At 43.8% G+C, this 21282-nt stretch overlaps 9 protein-coding genes across 9 annotated transcripts; 5 read left to right on the top strand and 4 right to left on the bottom strand.

The window, feature by feature from the left end:
* Window positions 1-389: 389 nt before the first annotated feature.
* On the top strand, window positions 390-3049 carry BDB00DRAFT_763199 (uncharacterized protein; the record flags this gene model as incomplete). The annotated part of the gene is made up of 7 exons (XM_053119382.1): window positions 390-452; window positions 591-627; window positions 731-763; window positions 871-1016; window positions 1096-1440; window positions 2026-2314; window positions 2382-3049. The coding sequence occupies 7 exons, from the start codon at window positions 390-392 to the stop codon at window positions 3047-3049; spliced, it is 1581 nt and encodes a 526-aa protein (XP_052979913.1).
* A 374-nt stretch (window positions 3050-3423) lies between these two features.
* Window positions 3424-5555, bottom strand: BDB00DRAFT_763231 (ribosomal protein S5 domain 2-type protein; the record flags this gene model as incomplete). Its single annotated transcript, XM_053119384.1, has 5 exons — window positions 3424-3768; window positions 3866-4051; window positions 4122-4591; window positions 4703-5205; window positions 5413-5555. Coding segments are annotated over 5 exons (1647 nt in total), but the record flags the coding sequence as incomplete, so codon positions are not given.
* A 1426-nt stretch (window positions 5556-6981) lies between these two features.
* On the bottom strand, window positions 6982-7179 carry BDB00DRAFT_736685 (uncharacterized protein; the record flags this gene model as incomplete). Its single annotated transcript, XM_053118399.1, has 1 exon — window positions 6982-7179. A coding segment is annotated over one exon (198 nt), but the record flags the coding sequence as incomplete, so codon positions are not given.
* A 918-nt stretch (window positions 7180-8097) lies between these two features.
* On the top strand, window positions 8098-9912 carry BDB00DRAFT_821928 (mitochondrial carrier domain-containing protein). The gene is made up of 6 exons (XM_053123434.1): window positions 8098-8404; window positions 8557-8640; window positions 8711-8927; window positions 9011-9080; window positions 9160-9255; window positions 9351-9912. Exons 1-6 carry the CDS (start codon window positions 8202-8204, stop codon window positions 9674-9676), a joined length of 996 nt encoding a protein of 331 aa, XP_052979910.1. The 5' UTR covers window positions 8098-8201; the 3' UTR covers window positions 9677-9912.
* BDB00DRAFT_956648 (uncharacterized protein) lies at window positions 9897-13215 on the top strand. Its single transcript, XM_053129656.1, has 12 exons — window positions 9897-10362; window positions 10442-10516; window positions 10596-10734; window positions 10810-11024; window positions 11109-11273; window positions 11371-11555; window positions 11669-11683; window positions 11786-11840; window positions 11939-12132; window positions 12229-12464; window positions 12561-12625; window positions 12695-13215. The coding sequence occupies exons 1-12, from the start codon at window positions 10146-10148 to the stop codon at window positions 13102-13104; spliced, it is 1971 nt and encodes a 656-aa protein (XP_052979909.1). The 5' UTR covers window positions 9897-10145; the 3' UTR covers window positions 13105-13215.
* On the bottom strand, window positions 13216-14426 carry BDB00DRAFT_821913 (uncharacterized protein). The gene is made up of 6 exons (XM_053123433.1): window positions 14229-14426; window positions 13970-14113; window positions 13773-13862; window positions 13670-13705; window positions 13546-13600; window positions 13216-13471 (listed from the first exon to the last, which is right to left on the bottom strand). Exons 1-6 carry the CDS (start codon window positions 14332-14334, stop codon window positions 13294-13296), a joined length of 609 nt encoding a protein of 202 aa, XP_052979908.1. The 5' UTR covers window positions 14335-14426; the 3' UTR covers window positions 13216-13293.
* A 136-nt stretch (window positions 14427-14562) lies between these two features.
* Window positions 14563-17026, top strand: BDB00DRAFT_821906 (major facilitator superfamily domain-containing protein). The gene is made up of 4 exons (XM_053123431.1): window positions 14563-15782; window positions 15878-16416; window positions 16509-16534; window positions 16691-17026. The coding sequence occupies exons 1-4, from the start codon at window positions 15018-15020 to the stop codon at window positions 16960-16962; spliced, it is 1602 nt and encodes a 533-aa protein (XP_052979907.1). The 5' UTR covers window positions 14563-15017; the 3' UTR covers window positions 16963-17026.
* Window positions 17027-17190: 164 nt separating this feature from the next.
* On the bottom strand, window positions 17191-18792 carry BDB00DRAFT_763320 (acyl-CoA hydrolase; the record flags this gene model as incomplete). The annotated part of the gene is made up of 4 exons (XM_053119393.1): window positions 17191-18098; window positions 18173-18352; window positions 18445-18553; window positions 18679-18792. Coding segments are annotated over 4 exons (1311 nt in total), but the record flags the coding sequence as incomplete, so codon positions are not given.
* A 363-nt stretch (window positions 18793-19155) lies between these two features.
* On the top strand, window positions 19156-21084 carry BDB00DRAFT_359075 (uncharacterized protein). The gene is made up of 7 exons (XM_053117073.1): window positions 19156-19390; window positions 19513-19708; window positions 19808-19924; window positions 20033-20200; window positions 20280-20438; window positions 20514-20651; window positions 20745-21084. The coding sequence occupies exons 1-7, from the start codon at window positions 19335-19337 to the stop codon at window positions 20913-20915; spliced, it is 1005 nt and encodes a 334-aa protein (XP_052979905.1). The 5' UTR covers window positions 19156-19334; the 3' UTR covers window positions 20916-21084.
* Window positions 21085-21282: the final 198 nt, after the last annotated feature.

Here is a 21282-nt window from a genome sequence, read left to right as displayed (position 1 = left end):
ACCTTTTGCGCATTGTCACTCTGGCCCCCGATACGATACTGATCTCTGTATGCTTAGAAACCTATACAAACACAATTTCTTTTGCGATAATGGTCAAATGATGATCAAGACAGTTCGTCAAAGCTTACAGTAAAAAAAAAGAAAGAAGCACGATGTAAAATGATTTAACGCTCCATAAGCACAATTGTCCAGATGAGTTGCAACAGGTTGTTAAAATGAAGGAACCCAGAATTTTGGGGCGGCTTGAAAAGTGGGTTATATATCCGGATCCAACCCAATTGCCCGTACATGAGGTCAGCCCGCTTTAATCCGCCACAACACTTATTCACCGCCGCTCCACACTCATTTTTTTTTTTTCGTATTCTTGAACACGCACCCTGAATTCAGCAATGTCAGGTAAAAATTATAATGTTCTAGTGGACATGGATGATGGTGGCCATGACTATTCACAGGTAAAAAAAAGGCATACGCGCTTCAGCAAACGCTATCTACGACAATCATAAACGTCATACTGTTCTATGATAAAGAAACGCTTGGCATGTATATACAAGACAAAACGTGTTCCTAATGCAAGTTTCTTTAATGAATAGCCTGCCACCATTGAAAGTGATGGATTAGAGTTCCAAGGTAGCTATCACCTACCGCGCATCCCTGTATATACAATTACTGAAAAAATGTTTTATGAACATATTCTAATTGCCCTTTTTGTGCTTTTCAATTTTTATTGTAGACTTTTCAAATAGTGCAGGAAACAACACTTCAGGTGAGAAACGAGCGAAACGACGTATTTTGAATGTATTTTGTTTGTGTGTGAATGTATAATGTAACAACTGACAATTGCGCATGTTGGTTTCTCTTTTTACAAAATAGCTCCTCCACCTCCACCACCGTCTGGACGTACCGGCAGTTTCTTTGATACACAACAACAACAACAACCCACACGGTCCAGTGGGACTGGCAAACCAGTTTGGTCCCTGGATTATTACTCACAATTCTTTGATGTCGATACCTCTCAGGTAAAATGAAGCTTCCCAAGTGCTGTGAGAGAGAGAACACACCCGAAGGGGATGTTCATAATAAATGGGGATTTCATAGGTTTTGGAGCGATGCTTGAAAACGGTGTATCCTGTGGGCGACTTTGCAAACGACACACTCAACAACCAACCTGATCTCTACGGACCGTTTTGGATCTCGACAACGGTCGTGTTTGCGCTGTTTGTCTGCTCCTCCTTGGCTGGATCCTTGGCTGCCTATATTGCCAACGTACCCCATGAGAGCGATTTCCGTTTGCTCAGTTATGCGGTCGGTGTCGTCTATACGTACGGGTTTCTGTGTCCTGCATTGGTTTGGGCAGCTACAAAGTACTTTGGTTGCCAACCAAGTCTCCTTGAGATCATCAACTATTATGGTTATGGTCTGACGATTTGGATCCCTGTGTCGGTAAGATGACGGATACACTCAGTGTGGGGGAGAAGTGGGTTTTTCATTACTGAATGTATATATATATATATATATATATTGTAGGCTCTGTGTGTGATGCCATTCGATATTGCTCGATGGGTGTTTGTTGGCGTCTCATTTGCTTTGACAGGTAAAAAGGAAGGAATAAATCATCTTGAACTGGTGTACTCATTTTTTATCCCGCAGCCTACTTTCTTGTCAAGAATCTGTATATTGTCATTTCCCGAGCGGACGCAAAGACATCCCGTATTCTTTTATTAGTTATCCTGGCCGCTCATGCTGGCTTTGCTTTGATCCTAAAGTTTGCTTTCTACAGCTACGATTTCCGATCCGCAGCCACACCCACAGACCAATAAATAATTAACATCCTCAACTTCCCCCATCCTCACTTTTCCTCACCATCTTCTTCATTCTTCCCTATATCTAAATGTATATAATCTAAAAAAAATCCGTTTGTCCAAGTGGCGCGATATGCATAAAAACCTATTTGTTGCGGAAGATAAATGGTCAGACTTTTTTATTCCCCCCCCCAATTTTTTTCTTAAATTCGACTCATCTATCAAGACAATGCCACCGACATCCCGACGACAACAAAAGATTCTAGAGAAACAGAAACAAGAGGCTGCTCATCGCAAACAGAAAGCGAGTAGCTATGTCAATCAAGCCCCTTTTCGCTATGCCGAACGTAACTTTAAATCGCGAGTTCCGCCACCTGATTTCAGCAAAGTAGTTGATCTTGACCATCGTGACAGCAACGATCCACGCATTATACAGATTCCACTACCACAGAAACTTGTTTCGCCCCATTTCGCCCGAGAAGATTCTAATGCTTTTCTCTTGAAAGACATTCCTGGTAAATATATCTCTCTGCTATCCATTTTACCAAAGTTTTTTTTTAACATTGAGATTGTGTCGTATAGGACTTATTATTATCCAGAATCCATTTACTGACAAGGCGCAGCGTCATTTTATACGACAGTGTCTATCGCTTTACTCACAAGCACCCAACACATCCAATTTGGATACCCATTATACCATTCCTGCCGACGGTCTGTGGAACCTCTGTGAACGAGAGCATCGAGGCGAGCTTGAAGAAGGCTATTGTATTCCACGGAAAGATCGTACTACGGAACAAGATGCATCATCAGACGAAGAAAAGAAAAAACAGGATCCACCCCCAGTAGAAACCGTGCCACTGATGCCACCCTCACAACTGATCTACAAGATGCGCTGGATCACATTAGGCTATCAATATCATTGGCCGACCAAAACATACCATTTTGATCGACGCTATGATGTACCTGAACAAGTCGATGCGTTGACGCGTGCCGTCGTCACTGCTGTTGAAGGTGTCGGTCACGATGGATGGAAAAACACATATCGTGGCGCTGATTACAAGACAGAGGCCGGTGTAGTCAATTATTATCAATATCGTGATACCTTGATGGGCCATGTGGATCGAAGTGAGCTGAATATGCAAGCACCTCTTGTATCCATCAGGTACAATCACACCTTCGTCCAGCATACAACGCACGTTCTAAAACTCTTGTTTATTATTGTAGCTATGGCAACGATTGTATCTATCTGATCGGAGGTACAACACGAGAGACCGAACCTGTACCTCTTCGCCTGCACAGTGGTGATGTGATTGTCATGACCGAACCTTGTCGGAAATGTTTCCACGGTGTACCCTTGATCATTAAAGATACATTACCGAGCTACTTGTCACCACAGAACGACCATGGCGAAAGTGATTGGGAAGTATACGGACGATATATGCTGACCTCACGCATCAACCTGAATCTACGACAAGTTTATCCGACAGATGATCACAAAAGTATTTCTTGATTGAGACTGTGTACGTAGAGTGATTTTTGTGCTATACTTTAACTGCTCTTGTAATATTGATGATACACGTTTTTTTAAATTAATACAACCAAGTATTATATATTTATACTATTCTTATGCTTGGTTTCCCATTGGAGTTATCTTGACAAATACACAGCCTTCACTTTCAAGGGCATGACGCAGTCCCAACAGATCCTGCTCCCGTGTTGCCTCGTCACTACCATCCCACATACCCACAACAGCCCCACCACTGCCTGGGAATTTTGCCACGCAACGGTGCTGGCGTGCCAATTTAACCATGCGTAGATTTGCTGCACCCACGACCGCATCGCCATATGTTTTCCGTCGCTGTTCGAAATTGGCTGTCATGAGCTGAGCAAATGCATGATGATCGCCTTGTTCGAGGCTGTGTCGTGCTTGTTCCGTGAAAGATGCAAATCGTGCCATTGCCTCTGTGATCTATAATATTTTTATACAACAAAAGCAAATAAAAAATGTGTCTTTTTTAAGCATTTTCAAACTTGTTTTTTTTTAAAAAAAAGACATGCCACGATACCTCAGGATCACCATTTAAAAATCGCTGTTTGACAGTGCTGTGTACTTTTCCCGAATCTTCAGGTCGGGCAACATACGCAAGGAACAGGGGTGGAACCAGCGACGTATCCAACTGCTCGTATTTTCCATATCCATGCGTCTCCACAAACTGTCTGTCGAAATCCATATAAACAAGTCCTCCATATGCCTAAAGTGCCATATCGCAATGTAAGTATTAATGATATGATAGATGTGTGCATTTTCATCTTTTTTTTTACCTGGATCACTCGGTCTTGGAGACCTGCAGCAATTCCCAATTCGTCCACCTCCACTGAGAGCACCAAGGAAGCCTGTTTCTCTAAAGGAATCTGCTCGTTCGTGACCTGATAAAACTTCAAGAGTGTCTTCCAACAAGCAGTGATGATGGCTGATGAACCTGCCAGACCGACTTGCCGAGGAATGTTTGTATCAAACAACAACTTGAATCCTTGGCGTGTATCAATCTCAATGCCTGCTTCACGGCAATGGCAGTAGAAAACTTTACAGCATGCCAGCAGTAATCGGTCGCCGTTTTCATAGCCCTCGGTTTCGATCAAGGTGGCCAAGGAACTGAGCGTACTGAATCGTCTTGGATCGGCCACAGGATTCGACATGATAGTCACGTTGCTGTATTCTGGCTCAGAGTGATCGTGAGGGATCAGGGTGACTTGGGCCCAAAAGTTGGAAATCAACAGCGACATGGTTTTGCCTAATGCGTGTAATTTTGAAGCAGATTTTTGTTTTTCTTTTTATTTTTAGCTCTCCAGTGTAGCTTCTCCAGTACCATTTTGAAACGAAAAACCAATGTATCAGACATTACCGTAGAAACCATCGCTAGGATTGCCCATCAATCCAACACGAGCATAAGCTCTCACTTGAAGTATGTCCTGTCTGGCCAAAGTGGATCCATTTCTATCCCGTCGTGTGTCGAAATAATCGATCCATGTTGACAGATAGGCATCAAGCGAGAGTGATTCATCCATGAACATGTGGGTCGATGGCTGCTGTGCTTGTTCAGGCTGGATACCACCACTGGACACCAATGCATCCTGCAAAGTCGCGTCTTGTGGGAGCGACGCGAGCGCATTGAGCGTTTTGCAGCTCATTGTACAGAACAACCATTTCTTGCCATATGTAAAAAGACGGTCTTTTGAGGAAGGGGAGGAGGAGGAGGAGGAGGAGGACAACAACTCGTGTTGGATCAGATCGGACAACCAGCTGTCTTGCTCTGAATCGTATAAAAAGTCAGCGGTCATCAGGATGGCGCCCTGGTCACATTTCTTGACGCGGTGAACAAATGCGGTATCAGATACAACGCCGGCGCTATAGAACACAATAAGCAACATGAATGCATGCAACACACTTTTTTGTATCATATAAAAGAAGGCGTACCTGAATCCACAGTTTATTAGATGATGGGTAGGGAAATCGTGTCCAGTAGCCCAGCGCTCGTAGTGCTTATAACTTTTCCCTACATGTTAGTCCAGCCTATCCAACGCTTACTTACTATCCAAGCTTCTAGCAACTCACTTGTATGCATTGGCAACAATATACACATTCTTAAACAATGTTCTTGCTGCATCATACCACCAGCTCAATGCAGGACGACCCGAGATGGGAAGCAACGATCGCGGAAGATCGTGCCATTGCAGTAGACGTGAAGTGTAGCCGTTCTACAATGTAGCGTTTGTTTAAAAAGTCCGAACGGATTATATTTTGTGTGTGTGGTTTTCTTCCTCAAGAACTTAGTGTGTGCCCCGGCCTATTTGTTTTCGTACCTTGATATCTACTTCTAGTTTTGAGGGCGTCAAAGTTGATGCCAATAGTATGAGCGTGTCCATAATCTCTGTGTGTGTGTGTGTGTGTGTGTGTGAAAGAAAGAAAGAACGAGAAATTAGCCCTTTTTGATTTGGAGAGCGCTTTGTAAACTTTTGTGTATGTAAAACGCGGGAAATTCTAATTTTACGGGACATGCACTACTATTTGCATAACTGTAAAAGATGCACTTGGTTTTGAGAGGTTAGACAGAGCATCGAGTGCATTGATGCAGCCTTTGTCTTGCTGTCTATATAATCGTATCAAGTAGCTCAAGAAGGGGTTTTTTTTATGAAAGAGTGATCGTTTTGACTTGAGATCGGAACAATACTGCCAGAAAAAATTAACCCGGTTGACTCTGGGTCGAATGATCAAGAGCCCGCGATATTGAACCTTTCATTTAAAAGTTGCATAAAGCAGCAATTAAAGTAGAATTTGAGTTGCATACCCACAGCAATAGCGTATATTCCTGCCATGTGCACATGAGTGACCCCCCCCCGTCCCTGTGATAGAAAGCCCTGTTTTCAGCTTTTCAGTGGGCCAGGTCAAGTCGTACGCATTGCAGTAGTATATATTCGTTCATATCAGAACTGGCTGCACTACTTTCCATAGTGGTATATGATACATCAGATATGATCTACTGTACAAGAAGCATAAGCAACATTGCTATCATACGATATCAAGCTTCGTTTTCTTGTGCCACCCCTTCACGCTCTGATGAAAAGGATCGGAGCAAGGTCTATTTTAAGGGGGCAGGACAGGGCAGGACAGGGCAGGTTATAAAGACAATTAGCTGGCCACGTTTCCCTTTGTCGGGCATGAACGAACCAAAAAAACCAGATCACCTGAGTAGTACAAAGTGAAGGACTTTTATTTTTTTTCTTTATTCTTTGGATGAAATACTCTATGTTTTGTAAGAAGAAAGTATGGGTGGTGTGTACTACTGAAACTACGATGCTCTAAATGTGTAAATATTGATAGGATAGGTAGGTATGAATGGTATATAGGTAGGTATGAATGGTATATAATAAGATGCTCTCTTCAAGATGACTATGTGGGAATGGTATGAGACATTCTGTTGTGGTGGATGGGTTAGGGGTGTCTGGAATGATGGCCAAGATTATTAATTAACAATGGGCGGTAGTAATAATAGGAATGATAATGCCAAGGTGCACAAGGGGGGGGGTTGAATACTGCTTTTTGAGTTTGTTTGTTTGTTTGTTTGTTTGTTTGTTGCCACAAGACAGACACAAGTTTTTGTTTTGCTCTTTAGGCCATGTGGGCAGGAGCGTCAGGAAGGGTTGCCACGACAGCGTTTCTGCGACGTAGTGCATAGACAGGTAGATCGATTGTATCGCCACCGTCGAGCGTAAGCGTTGCTGTTGCATGGGGACTCTGCTGAAGCCATTGGGTGATGGATGCTGCCGAAAGATAGTCGGAAGCGGTGGCGAGGATCGTTCCGTTGCTGTCCTGAATCGAGTACCGGCGATCTACACTGGCAAAGAACTCCTTGTTGGTGTCTGTTGGCGTCGTAGCTGGCGAAAGTGAGGTCGGGGTGGTCGACATGGTTTTTTTGGTCTTACGGATGATGTGCGCAACGAAAAGAAGAAAAGAGAGAAAGAGAGACAACTTCCATGCGCCGCCACCCGCTCAAAGACAGAAAGGGAAAGGCTTGTATGTGTGTGTATACATGCATGTGGCTTTTACTTTTATTTTCTTCTTTTTGGTAAACGCTTTGATACACTTTAGAGATCGCTCTATGTACTAGCAGCGACATAGTAGAAGATCACCCTCGTCTCGTCTAATACCAACAAGACTATCATTACTCATTTGCCCTTTTTCTTCTCGGACCCCTCCCTTCCCCTTTACATAATTGCTCCCCTGTCTCCATGATGTAAAGCGGCCGGCAGCGAAAAGTGCAAGTGCTCAATCGGATCATGTTCCTTGGTTTCTATGGCTTGACAACCTATCGCCACATATGCTGGGTTGATAAAAGGCCGGGCGTTCCTGCCGAAAAATTACCCACTCGCATTGGTTCCATCTTCCGATATACTACTACTATTACTACTTTATGCTGCCCCCACCCGATGACACAAGTGAGTCATCCACCTCACCCGCCAGCATCTTGACTCCCCATGTGGTGGTTTACGCCGTTTCTCAAAAGGACTCATACCTAAAGACCCGGTAGACATATGGGATGGGATACCCACACGAGTCGGCATAATAATACTACATATTTTTCTTGAGAGGTTCATGAGGCGAGTGAATAGCGGCTTTTTGCCGTGATTTAAGGTGAACATGTATATTCCATGTGCCGACGCGAGAGAAAAGAGAAAAACGGGGCTCAACAGTAAATAAACCGGCGTCGTCCTGCTCCACTTTGCCCTCTTTGCCCCTATTACACCAACCAGCAAACAATAAAAATTCTTTTTCCGAACTTTGACTCTCTCTCTCTCTCTCTCTCTCTCTCTCTTTCTTTCTTTCTCTCGATTAACACTCATTGAATGGCGCGAACAGCAGCAGGAGGAGGAGGAGGAGGACGTGACCGACCACAACCCATAGCGCACCTTACAGGTGGTGCAGTATCCGGCATGACCTCATGCATCATGTTACAACCATTAGATCTGATAAAGACTCGACTTCAACAGTCCAACCGTGACGCTGCGCACTTGAAGAACACCCTCACAACCCAACTTAAGAAAAAACAGTAAGCTGCCTATTTTTTATATTTTGTCACAGTGTAACCTTAATAAAAATTGCTACGCATAAAAAAAAACAACCTTCTACCCCCCCCACACACACACATGCACACTGAGAAGGGGTTAAGAGATCATACATATATCTTATGCAATTGATTAGTACCATGTTAACGACCATACAAGATATCGTCAAGACGAACGGAGCAGCAGGACTTTGGCGTGGTACTGTACCTACGATTGTTCGGTGAGTGAATGGATAAGAAAGAGGGAGGGCGAGAGAGAGAGAGAACCCCTATGCTCACCTCCAATCGTAGAAATGTTCCGGGGACAGCCATCTACTTTACGACACTTTCAGAAATACGCAATGCTATCTCTGCATCACGATCCACTTGGCAGCCTGTGTTATCAAGGGTCACTGGTGTTTCCTATCAAAAGCAAGAAAAGTACGAAAACTTAATAGCCGGTATAACAGCGCGTGGTGCTGTTGGATATATTTTGATGCCATTCACTGTTCTCAAAGTTCGCTATGAGGTAAGAAGCCCCAAAGAGGGGAGGAGTCGCGTCTGTTAATTGGGTGATGTCTGAACGCGGGTGAGTTTTTTACATGTTTCCAGAGCAATATGTATAACTACGGATCCATGCTGGAAGCTTTCAGATCCATCGTCAAATACGATGGAGTTCGTGGTACGTTTCGTTGTAACGGGGAGAGACAAAGGATATAGTACAAAAGGCTGAGACCCGTTTTTTTTTTCTGAATGTTTAGGATTGTTTGCTGGTTATGGGGCGACATTTATTCGTGATGCACCCTTTGCTGGCATCTATTTGTTCTTTTATGAACACTGGAAGTCAATGGCTAACGGTACGTAGCACTCTTTTACTATCGCTTTGTGAGATACAACAAAAATTAAAAACTCCTTCCTTCCTTCCTTGAACCCTCCCTTTTTAAAAAACAAGGTTGGAAAAGCCAACACGATGTTCCTGTTGCCAACGTCGCTATCAATCTTGGTGCGGGTGTAGTGGCAGGCACCACAGCAACGTGTATTACACAGCCATTCGACATGATGAAGACCCGGATGCAACTCGACCCACACATTTATCCAAACATCTGGGCTACTACACGGCGGGTGTTCTTAGAGGACGGTGTCAAGGGATTCTTTGATGGCATCAGCTTACGGCTTGCCCGTAAACCTCTAAGTTCGGCTATATCCTGGGCTATATATGAAGAAGTCGTCCGCTTCTTCTCCAAACGTCGAGAAGCCATGTCTCAAACCGCTCTTTGAGAACTTTTTCTAATCAACACTAATTCATACATATAAAACAGCATCTTTCATACACAAACATTCAACACCCCCCCACCCTCTCACATCTCTTCCCTCTTGCCCAACAACTACAAGTCGCGTCGCATTTCTTTCTCAATGGTAGATGATATATATATCGCATTCATTTTTTGTTCCTCTTGTTTTTATCCCACTGTTCATTCCTCACGAAAATAAACATCCCACATATATCAACAGCATGCTGACAACGAGCAGATCTTGATGTAGATAGCATCTGGACTTTTCCTTATGCTACCGCCGGCAAAACAAGATAATTTATACATTAGTAGACGCGTTCCATCACAACAAAAAAATACGCGCTTCCCTTACGTCACTCGTAGGACCCTACCAGCTCCCCAACAGCGAAAAGCATCGCGCGAAAATCCCCTAGTAACAGAAAGTTTTCAAGTTTTGTTAATATGAAAAAGACACAATGGAAACTGTAGGAGCTTTCCAGCTCGATTTTCATTTTAAAACGCAGAAAGCCTTATGTAGGCTTCTCCTCGCTATTTCCACGCACAGTAGTACGACTATGAGTGGCAACTACTATAAACAAAAATACGGCAACAAGCGGCAAAAGCAAGCATCGCACCAGCAAGCATCGTACCAGCAACAAAAGCAACGATTCCAAGATAATAATGGTGTGCGCAGTATGTCAATTCATCAGTGTACAATGAAAGGCAGAAGATCATAAAAAAACTCTTGACGTTTCCTCCTTGATTTTGACAGCTCCTGGCGATCTTGCACACCATCTCCAACAGCTGGATCGCCAACAATACGGCGCGTATAAAGAATTGCTGAATTGTAAGGTTTCTGAAACTCTTACAAGTTTTTTCTTTTGGTTATTTTGGCTGACGTCTGTTATTTTTTTTCCCTATTGTAGACGAATATTCTCTTCCTGGCTTCACGCTTATTTTCGACAAAGTGCAGTCAGACCCGTTTGCGCCACCTTCTCGCATCCGAGTCCTCGTCAAGAATGACATTGCTCAGTTTCCGGATATCTATTACTCCAGCAATGATCGGTACTTTTAGCTTTTTTTTTTTATATCGGGCCTCAAAGATGGGGAGGGAGAGCTTCTTACTGTAATTTTGCATAGTCGCGTCGCGCTGTCAGATTATCTGACGCGTGAACTTGTCTCCAAAATTAAAGTTTTGAGAATGGATCGCCGGTTCAATACCAGTCATTGGAACGATGTGAAAGGTGGTCAATTTGAAATCATGCAACCAGGACAGCAAATACTCGATCGCACGAGTATCGTTATTTATCAAGGCCATATTGAAGCTCGATTTACCTTTGGCTTACCTGCACGCGGTAAAAAGTTTGTTTCATACATCTGTCCGCTTTTTCTCTTTCCCATTTTGTTGATCAACTATTTTACTTTTAAAATTATCAAAGGAAGAACGATTACTGCTCAACGGGCAATGGATGTGCTTACAGGGCAGTTACCCGATATTGTTAAATATGCTCTCAAGTTCACTTTGCTGGATCAACAGGATCTAAAGAGTTTCATCGAATCCTACGAGGATCAACAGTGGCTGCGGAAACAGCTGGCTGTTCAAGGTGAAAAGGGCCAATCTATTTATTAATAAGAGGGGGAGAATTACGAGAGTTGTTACGTGTATCCTAATTTTGGTTATTGGGTGTTGGTCATCACCAGATCTCGTCGCCTTTGTGCCTGACGGAGCCATGCTCCCCCGTGAATCTGGAGTTTCGTATAAACCGCTCAAAACACAGAACGCAGTTCCTTTCAAATCACCAGAATCTCTTAAAGTTGATTTTGCCTGCCCATCCGGCAAACGTGTGACAGGCATGGGTATTCGACGAGGCATTACAATGATTGCGGTAAAGTGGTTTCTAATACCAATGATATCCGGTACAATTGCTTAAGGGTTATCATTACGTTTTAAAAAAACCAATATCAAACTAAAACATTTCTTTCAATTGTAATGGGTTAGGGTGGTGGTTACCATGTGAGATACCGAGTTTCCAATATCTTTCTTCATCTCAAAAGGTGTTTTGCAGCTTGAGGAGTGTGCAGACAGTCACTGATTTGTTTGAAAAACACTATGTAGGGCAAATCGACGCTTCTGGAAGCTTTGGAGCATGGCATCTATAATCACATTCCTGGTAATATTTTCACCCTCTCTTTATTCTGCATCCATATAACTTTTCTGAAGAAGCAACAACGATGGATGGACTAAGAGGAAGGGTTAATAAAACGACAGGTGATGGACGAGAATATCTGGTCTGTGATCCAACCTTATGCAAAATCAGATCCGAGGATGGACGCAGCATTGAAGCAGTCGATATCAGCCCATACATTGACAACCTGCCTTTTGGAGTTGATTCCACATCATTCAGCACCAAAGATGCCAGCGGGAGTACATCGATGGCAGCAAGTATCCAGGAGATGGTTGAGGTAAAAATTGCGAACTTACCTTGTTTCATGAGCTATTTCCATGTTTATGCATGCTACTACACCTACTACTACTACCATCTAAATTGCCCAAACTAGATCGGTGCAGGAACTTTGCTTTATGATGAAGACACCTGTGCCACCAACTTTATGATCCGGGACCAACGCATGCAACGTATCATCCAGAAAGAAAATGAGCCAATTACGCCACTTGTCTACAAGATTCGATCATTGTACCTAGAAAAAGGTGTCTCGAGCATATTAGTAATCGGTGGTTGTGGTGATTACGTTGACGTGGCAAACTGTGTCCTTGAAATGAGAAATTATTCTCCACGGTAAATATCTACATATGCAAAAACCGATTCCTTGTGCAAAAACGCTGCTGCTAGGTTTATCTTCTTTTTGTCAACTAATTTTCAAATGGTTTGCAGTGATATTACAGAATTTGCCAAGGAAATTGCTTCTCAATATCCATCTGACTTGCGCCAAGAAGGAGGTAATAATCTTACCTGCACTACCGCTTTTAAAGGGCTTTTTTTATAGTATGTATTAAATCAGTTAATAGGAACGACATATGGAAACGTGGCGCATCGCAAACTTTGCATCCCGGAGCATACATTGGGAAAACAAAAAGTCAACAGCATGTCCAACATCAGTTATGACGGTCAAGAGTTGGTGTTATCTGCAGCATCAAATCTTGTGGATCGAGGACAGACAAACTGGATTGTGGCCGCCATTCCATATTTGTATAAAGAAAGAAGCACGATACAATTCACATTGAAGGATGCCTTGTATCAGTTGGACAGCAAGATCGATGCTGACCCTACTCCGCATCCAAACCAGATGCTTCGTGCGCCAATGGATATTGTGGACCTTACTGTAGCGACTGGCGAGTATGCACGGCCTACTGTATTCCAGCTAGCCCAAGCCATTAATCGACTTCGTGGTCTCAAAGCGGTTTCTCCTCTTTCTTGAATACCTGCACTGATTGAATTGCCCTTCTTCAATAAGTTCCTCGTTCTATCCTTTACTATCACCGATCTATCCATTTCAATCATTCAATCTATTTTTCTGCTGTACATCCCTTGAAAAAATACTTGCTTTTTTTCATGTAATTTATTACAATTTAGTCGCACCTGATTATACATATATTGATATAGTTTCTCACTTGCATGATTCATTCGTCTTTGCATTCGATAATGATGATGATGATGATGTCTGTTCCTCTTGTTGCTTTTTCAAGAATCGTTCAGCTTTGGCGTTATCCACCTGGGATGCCATCCGGCTGACAAACACATAGATTGCAGCAATAACTGCCAAGCCAGTCCAAAACCATGGATTGCTAGATAAGTGGTCGTTTTATCAGCAAAATAGTATAGTCAAATAGAAAGTGTCACCCACGATCAAACTGCTTACGTTAAGGGGGTATCGACTTGAAGCATTTCAACATCATAGACAACTGCAGAATTAGCTGTATACCATGGGATTAGATAGTGTAGTTGCTAAAAACCTAAAGTTGCCAATCAGAGACGCGACTTACGAGGAATTTTGCCCGGTAGTCCCATCTCACCAAAGGCTACACGAATCAAATTGAGTAAGAAATAGATAAGCGTAAAAGCAAACGGGGAGACAATCTATCTTACCCATATCAGCTGGCACCAATAGACGGCGAATCTCGCCCTCACACATGCCCTGGATTCCTTTTTCCAATCCGTCCATTAATTTATCTCTTCCTAAATATACAAATATATGATAAACACCGTGAATATCGTTGTAGCCCACACTCACAGATTCATATCCGCTTGACGGATTTCTATTTACTTTTTTTGGCCATAATTACCTAGTTTAAACGAAAGAGGTTTGTTGTCGGAATACGTATTTTCGAAAGGTGCCTCAGTGTCCCACGCACGCGCTATAAAGTGCATTTTGACTCTTGCATTCTGTGACACTGTGGTTCGACATGTGTCCGATGGCTTCAGAATGCCTATACTCAAAAAGGAAAAAGTAAGTTTTTCGTCTTTTCTTTTTTTTAATAATGCTCCATTGAGCCCTTAATGTCTGGAAACCGAGGTTGTTGTTGTTGGTGAAATAAACTTTACCGCCTTTTAAAGTGGTAGGTTGCTGCTGGCCTTCTTCCTGTGCCTGAACTACTTGACACAGCAACAGGAAGCATGCGAGATAACAAGACAATAAGCTTTTCCACATAATGTGTGTGTGTGTGTGTGTGTGTGTGCCAGATAAAGAACGAGAACAAGAGAAAGAAGAAGAGAAAGGGAACGAGCGGTTAACGATTGTAGTAGCGCGCACAGGACAAGCGGAGTGCCATGGTCACAAAAGAAGCTTATGTTCGGTTGGCAATTATACATCAGATCATAAATCCGGTTAAACTTTTGCAAGTCGGTTGACATGGAAAGCTGCACTACCCAAGTTGCTCTCTCTCTCTCTCTCTCTCTCTGATGCACTTGAGGATGGGCACCTCGATACAAACCACTCCGTTTCCGGAAAAAACAATAGACGACGATAGGCATTTGACATCCATGCAGTGAATGCTCTTCTCCCAAAAACGGCAAGAAAAATCACGAAAGAAGGTTTCTTACGATAGATGAAAAATAATTCCTGTCATCACACCCTCTCATCATCACCATCATCATGCTGCTGCAGCTATACTTTTCTCCCTTCCCGCATGACGTACCACAAAACGCCATGGTACTTTGGAAACAAAAAGACATGCACAACACGCATCCTTGGAAGCAGCACGTCTTCTTCTTCCAACTTTCGTTTTTTTCTTTTATTTCCACGACCGCCCCCTTTCCAGAAAACACCAAAAAAAAAAAAACCTTAAACCGCACCCGTTGTCTTTCTTTTTTCTGGCTTTTATTAACCAAACCATGACGACGACGTTACCAAGACCACCGTCGTCCGAGACCGAGCCACTACTGTTGCGTGACAACAGCAGTGATAACAACAACAACAACTACTGGTGTTGGTTTGTTCTGTTTGCTTTCTCGCTGTTATCCTTTTCCAGTGCACTCATGTGGGACACTTTTGCGCCATGCCTCTACATTTTCGCCGAATACTACTTTGACGGAAACATTACTACAGCCACAGTGAATGCCATCAATGCAATGTCCTTGATTTATATGCTAATCTACCCACTTGCGGTGCAACCCACGCTGCGCTTTTTCGAGGACGACGCTGTGGCAAAATGCCCTGGATCTGGTCTCAAACGCGGTATTCTGATTGGCGCGTCTTTAAACATGCTTGGCGGCGCAATCAGGTGGTTCGGAGGTGCCCAGGATCGCTATGTCGTGTTATTCATGGGACAAACGGTTGCAGCAATAGGTACTAGGTTTCTTAAAACATGGAAACAGCAAAATGCAATATCCCTGTCCTTTACATGCTGTTGTGGTTTTGTTGAGAGGAAAAGAAACGACACCCGTGTTTTAATACTACTATTTTTAGCACAAGTATTCATGCTATCTATCCCGCCACGACTCGCAGGCACTTGGTTCCGAGAAAGCCAAGTCAATATTTCAACATCCATCGGTGTCTCGAGCAATAATCTCGGCGTAGCTGCTGGGAGTATCTGGGCGCCCTTGGCTGTGCATGCCGCGACCATGACAAAAGACATTCCGCGATTGCTGTTTTGGCAGGTAAGGTCAACTGGGCAAGTTTGTATCCTAGAAATTTCTCCCCCCCCCTAATCACTATGGTAACAAAATTCCCTTTTCTATGATATAAAAAAAAGTTTCTCTTGTGTGTGCTGGCATGGGCCCTCATCTATATCGCATTCAGCCGTAGTCCCAGTATCATCAACACCAAGTACAGTGAAGGCACGAGCAGTAACGACACTGTGAACAACTATAAAACGAACAACGATGACGACGACGAAGAGGATGAAACGACTCCAGAAGAAGCTCCAGCAAAAAGCAGTAATGCATACGAACAAGCAAAAGTCTTGTGGTCACATCGATCGTTTTATCACTTGTTATTGTCTTACGGCATTATCAATGGTGGGCAATGTGCCCTCGTGACGCTTCTTGCTCAAGTACTGCTTCCTTCGTTTCAAGACGGCCCAAGCGCAATCGATGAAGGATACATTGGATGGGTCGGTTTCATGATGCTGCTAGCCGGTATCCCTGCAAGCTGGGCAGTCGGCTTCTATCTCGATCGAACATTCCAGTATCGCGTGACCTGCAACGCGTTGGCCATTCTCAGTTCGCTAAGCATAGCTGGAATGTATGTTGCAATTGAGTTGCAATATCTTCCGGCTGTCACTTTCAACTGGTAAAATAGGAAAAATTACCGTTTTCTTAAAGTGGTGCTGCTGCCATAGAGTCTCAAAAAGCTAAAAACAATGTGCGCTCTCATCTACTTAGTATCATTTTTGGACTCGCATCGTCAGGTAAGAAAAAACATCCTTGACACAAATTACATTCTCCTTAAAGTCGATACATTTACCCCGGGTGGGTATATTTTCCAATGACCAGTCATTTGATATCGTTTCTCAACAAACAACCACATATTCTTCTTTATACTTATGAACAAAAAAAAATACCAGCCATTATACCCGCAGTGTTCCAGTATGCAAGCGAACTTTATTACCCGATCGACGAGAATATACCCGCTGGATATCTGTGTACCGCCAGCAACTTGAGTGGAGTGCTTCTTGCAGTAGCGATGGGCTGGACAGAAAACAACAAGACCGTGTTTTCTATGCGACTCCCTGTGCTCGGACTTGTTCTGATTACATTCATCAGTAATATATCCATGTTCCGGGTCAAAGGCCCATTGAAACGACATGGAGTAGAGTCCGCTTCACATGTACAATAGATGATGATGCTTTTCCTCCTTCTCTCGCTTCCCGGCAATGTACACACTCCATGTATATAGAAAACTGCTTTCTTTTTTATTATTATGTAATCAATATATAGTACATTTAGCGCGTTTGAAATTTGAGATATGCCTTGATTTCTTTTGGAATTATATGAAAATGTGAGTATGTGTGTGATGTAATGTGGAAATTATGTGCCTTTTGCTGTTTAAATTTCGAAGCGTTGTCTATTGTGTAGGCTCTTGTTTAGACAATTGATCCAGCAAAAGGTGTCTCGAGTCAACACCTTGCAGACGTCGACGCTTGCCATCGAGCCACAGCATGGTCTCGGCGTAAGTCTTTGGTAAGATGCGACGAGGCTCGACCTGATCATCGGTAGCAGCCATGGTAAAGTAAAACACATTCGTCGTCTCGCGTTTGGACTTTTCGATATCCACGACCTCGGCAACCACTCTGACTTGGAAGGATCTGTGCGGATGTCCCTCTGCATAGATGATTTCGCTCTTCAAGTTCAACAGCGTGCCGACATGGACAGGTTTACGGAAAATGACTTCGTCCATGGCGAGCAAGTCCGCGTGACGGGACTTGAGGTACAGAATTGCATCCGCATACGCCAACTCATAAGCACGGCGCATGAGATAACCGCCAAAAATGTTATTGTGGATATTGCGGTCTTGCGGTTGCATCAGAAAGTTACTGTCGATCCGCGTGTCTTCCATCCACACAAAGTCTTTGGGTAAGGGCTTCTTGTCTTCGGCGGACACGGAACTCGTAAACGAATCTTCTTCAGCGCCCTTGTATTGCGAATACTGCAAGTAGATGTCGTGGATGGCCAAACGCTCCTCGTGGGTTGGAGGGTGGCGACTGAGCGTCGTTTCAGCCGCACGTTTCTTACGTGCCTTGTTGGACCGAGCAAATTCAAACAGGCGTTCTTCGGCCGGTGTCTCTGTCTTGAGCGGGTTAATCTTGGCTGATTTACGGGTGACTGAGTCGATAGCGACCATGGTAAAGCGCGTTGCTAGCACCGTGTTGGGACCCATGTGGCCAAGGTCCTCGAGTGTTTTCGGTGTCGTTTGGATTTCCTCGTTCGCATTTGACGGCAATCCTTCCGGGACAATCTCCGCCTTTAGAAATACTGAGTTTATCGCGATAAATGTCAATTTAGCAACTAAACAAACAACGTAGCAACACTTGAACGGTGCTACCCACCTTCCATCGAGCTGGTGCCTACATATGTGACTTGGCCGATCAACTTGTAGTCTTCCACAGCTTTAGGCAACAGCAGATCCAATCGATCGACACAGGCAGTAACAATAGTGACGGGCGGAGAGTTGGGATCTCCGTTATCAACATGCTTATACGCAATTGCGCCAGCCATAGCATCCAGGTCTTGAACATTAAATTGCTTTTAATTTCGTGGCTATTACATCATCATCACCCTCCTCTGCCGAGTGGATCCCTCCCCCCCCCCTCTTCCTTACCTTCAAGCAGCTTGCCGGTGCGGATACGGCCATCCACAAAAATGTATTCTTCCAACAACGCAGGTGACGACTTGAATGGAAGGTCCATTTCCATGTAACTATCGGACATCTAATAAAATGACAGCAGCCAGAGAATTCTATTCAGCTTTTGGCGGGGAAAACCATAATAAAGATCACAGCAGATAATGGGGAGATTGTGCAAGCCCAACAGCGACAAGATGAAGGCCGCAATACCTTTTTTTCAACCAATTTACGTGGCTGCTGAGGTTCTGTGGGGTCGATTGGCTTTTGATTCTCTCGGTCCATGATCTTGTCCATCCAATAATGCGTAGGGCGAACAGAGTAGAGTGGATGGTGGACAGCTATATGTTTGTGGGAAAAAAACAAACAATTCGGTTGGCTTGGTGGTACGGGAGAACGGTTTGTTCTCGAAAAAACATAAACTTACATAGAGTGTCTCTTGAACGCAAGCGTGTCGCTGAAAAGGCGCGTGCTTGCATCATGGATTGGCGCCATGCCGTCAGTCGTTGACAGCTCTGCAGTAAACGAAGCCTCGACTGAATCATTTCTTATCAAAGAAGAAAGTAAAAGTAAAAGAAGAAGAAAGCTCAACACTTAACCCCAGCGCAGTAAACCCCTCCCCTTCTCTATCACCTTTTTTTTTTTGTTCGGTTCGGACTTTTTGGTGTTTGGCATTCGCGAGTCTGCCCGATATAAAAAAATAAAAAAGCAGCTTTGGGCGCCGAGTACAAAAGATCTTGAAGAACCAACACACGATACTTTATATATCAAAATGCTTACTTGCGAGAAACTGTGGGAACGTAAACTCAAGGATCCGATCAATTGCCTTCAAGTCGGCAAACCATTCCTGGAAGAGCTTAGTGAAGAGAATGACATTCTCATTGGCACAACAGCAGGACGCGTGCTCATTCTCAATCAAGACAAAGTATGAGTTGTCCGTCCTAAACGCGAGGAGGGAAGAGGGGACAACACAAACAGAGAAGGGAAAGAATACTCCCATGCTCACATACTCTTTTTTTCTGCAAAACCACTGGGTTATATGATTAGCCACCCGAAGTTCTTTTGGAAACCAAAGGAGGCTCAGTCCAGGCACTCAATCTATACGATCTCACAGGTCAACGTGCCCTTGATCTGGTTGTTGGCGATTCTGACGGGGTCATTACAATGTTTTCGAAACAACAGATTCTCAGCAAACAAGAGATCGGGACAGCCGTGTCGACAATTGATATTTTCAAGGATTTGGGTATAATTACACCATTTCACAGCGTACAAGCGGGTTCATACCTCTCTCTCTTTCTCTCTCTAAACCATTTCATGTTTCTCTTTTTTTTTTCTAGAGCAGGGCTATGAAATCATTGCAGGTGGCATGAATGGTACAGTCACTGGCTTTCAACCTCACGAGATATTCTGGTCGCTCAAGGTTGCAGAAGAATCGGCAAAGATTGCGACGTTGAACATGGTAGCTTTTCCCAAATAATAAAAAAAGCGCGCGTGTGTGTGTGTGTGGGGGGGGGTGGGCATGAAAAAAAAATTGGGAGGCGCATGAATTTAACAAAAAAGATGATAGAAAGGCCGACGGTCACCGTACATCCACTGTATCCTAGCAACCACATTGAACGATCCATTTGGACAGTCCATGGCTGTGCTTCTTGTGTGCGATGGATGGCCATTTGTCCATTTCTTACGCGGAAGTAACCGGATCCTTTCGTTGAGAGTACCTGCCGTGATCTGCTCGGTGAGTCTTTATTTTTACTTGATATACGTATACCCGAGAGGATCAAACCTCCCCATTAATTATATAGAAACCAAAATAGATGACAGCCGGAAGATTCCTTACCCATGCAACAGCACGCAGATTCACTAAATCAGACACTAGATCAAAAATTGATCTAGAAGACAAAGCATCATCCACGGACAAACAAGTACTGCTGGCAGGAGAAGACGGATATGTTTATGTCATGATCAACTATGAGGTAAACTATAAAAAAAAAGGGGGGGCATCTTCTTTTTATGTTTTTCAAGCCATTCATCTATAATCCTATTGTTAGATCCATCCGTTATTCAATGTTGGCTTCCGGCTGAGCAAGATCATGGGCTTTAGACCATCGTTTCTGGAAGACGATGACCCCGACTTGGTGATCTGCGTGGGCTATGCCAACCGCGCTCTTGTTTATCGCAGTGATCAAGTAAGTCCGACGACGACGACGACGACGGATGAAAAAGTAGCATGTGTGCCCTGGTTGCCTAATCAAGACACTAACCCCAATTTTCCACAACAGCGGATATGCGAGATCGCCACCACCGATTGGCCTCACAGTGTCACCATGGGTGACGTGAATGCAGATGGACAGGATGAGCTGGTGCTAGGACTCTTGGATCAAACGGTCCAAGTCTATCGATGGGTCAAGCGTGACGAACAGCACCAACAGCAACAACAAAAGACCTCTTGAAGGAAAAGAAAAACAGATGATGCTGCTGTTTTGTGACGGGGGAAAAAAAGACACGGCTAAATATTTTTGAAGCAAACAATGTCGGCGGTCCAAAAAGCATCAAGAGGTGTGTGTGTGTGGGGGGGGGCGGTCCTTTGTGATCCTGCTTCGCGACACGTTGACAGACGGGATGATGTGGAAGCAACATGTGGGGGTTGTTGCTTTGGGAAGTAGCATAGCAACCCAGAGTTAATGATGGCATATTGCATAACATGTACAAAACAAGCCATGCAGCGAGTGAGTGAGTGAGTGAGTGAGTGATTGAGTGTAGCACTTGAGTCATCCTCTGAAGACTCCGATGCAAAATTATAAAATAAAAGAAAAATAT

The sequence above is a fragment of the Zychaea mexicana genome (genome assembly GCF_025766255.1).
Source record: "Zychaea mexicana strain RSA 1403 chromosome Unknown BDB00scaffold_34, whole genome shotgun sequence".
Lineage (NCBI taxonomy): Eukaryota > Fungi > Mucoromycota > Mucoromycetes > Mucorales > Lichtheimiaceae > Zychaea > Zychaea mexicana.
Note: the sequence above shows the minus strand (reverse complement) of the source record. Positions and strands in the feature narration are given on the sequence as shown.

Bases quoted from the DNA above. Each gene is read 5' to 3' on its own strand.
- BDB00DRAFT_821928 (XM_053123434.1), top strand. From the start codon at position 8,202: ATGGCGCGAACAGCAGCAGGAGGAGGAGGAGGAGGACGTGACCGACCA. The intron at 8,928-9,010 runs GTAAGAAGCCCC...ACATGTTTCCAG, and splicing joins TTCTCAAAGTTCGCTATGAG to AGCAATATGTATAACTACGG. The intron at 9,081-9,159 runs GTACGTTTCGTT...CTGAATGTTTAG, and splicing joins CAAATACGATGGAGTTCGTG to GATTGTTTGCTGGTTATGGG.
- BDB00DRAFT_956648 (XM_053129656.1), top strand. From the start codon at position 10,146: ATGGAAACTGTAGGAGCTTTCCAGCTCGATTTTCATTTTAAAACGCAG. The intron at 11,274-11,370 runs GTGAAAAGGGCC...GGTCATCACCAG, and splicing joins GAAACAGCTGGCTGTTCAAG to ATCTCGTCGCCTTTGTGCCT. The intron at 12,133-12,228 runs GTAAAAATTGCG...TGCCCAAACTAG, and splicing joins GTATCCAGGAGATGGTTGAG to ATCGGTGCAGGAACTTTGCT.
- BDB00DRAFT_821913 (XM_053123433.1), bottom strand. From the start codon at position 14,334: ATGTGGAAAAGCTTATTGTCTTGTTATCTCGCATGCTTCCTGTTGCTG. The intron at 13,863-13,969 runs GTAATTATGGCC...TTGTATATTTAG, and splicing joins ACCTCTTTCGTTTAAACTAG to GAAGAGATAAATTAATGGAC. The intron at 13,706-13,772 runs GTAAGATAGATT...TGATTCGTGTAG, and splicing joins ATTGGTGCCAGCTGATATGG to CCTTTGGTGAGATGGGACTA.
- BDB00DRAFT_821906 (XM_053123431.1), top strand. From the start codon at position 15,018: ATGACGACGACGTTACCAAGACCACCGTCGTCCGAGACCGAGCCACTA. The intron at 15,783-15,877 runs GTAAGGTCAACT...TATAAAAAAAAG, and splicing joins CGCGATTGCTGTTTTGGCAG to TTTCTCTTGTGTGTGCTGGC. The intron at 16,417-16,508 runs GTAAAATAGGAA...TCATCTACTTAG, and splicing joins CCGGCTGTCACTTTCAACTG to TATCATTTTTGGACTCGCAT.
- BDB00DRAFT_359075 (XM_053117073.1), top strand. From the start codon at position 19,335: ATGACATTCTCATTGGCACAACAGCAGGACGCGTGCTCATTCTCAATC. The intron at 19,925-20,032 runs GTAGCTTTTCCC...AAAAGATGATAG, and splicing joins AGATTGCGACGTTGAACATG to AAAGGCCGACGGTCACCGTA. The intron at 20,201-20,279 runs GTGAGTCTTTAT...AAACCAAAATAG, and splicing joins TACCTGCCGTGATCTGCTCG to ATGACAGCCGGAAGATTCCT.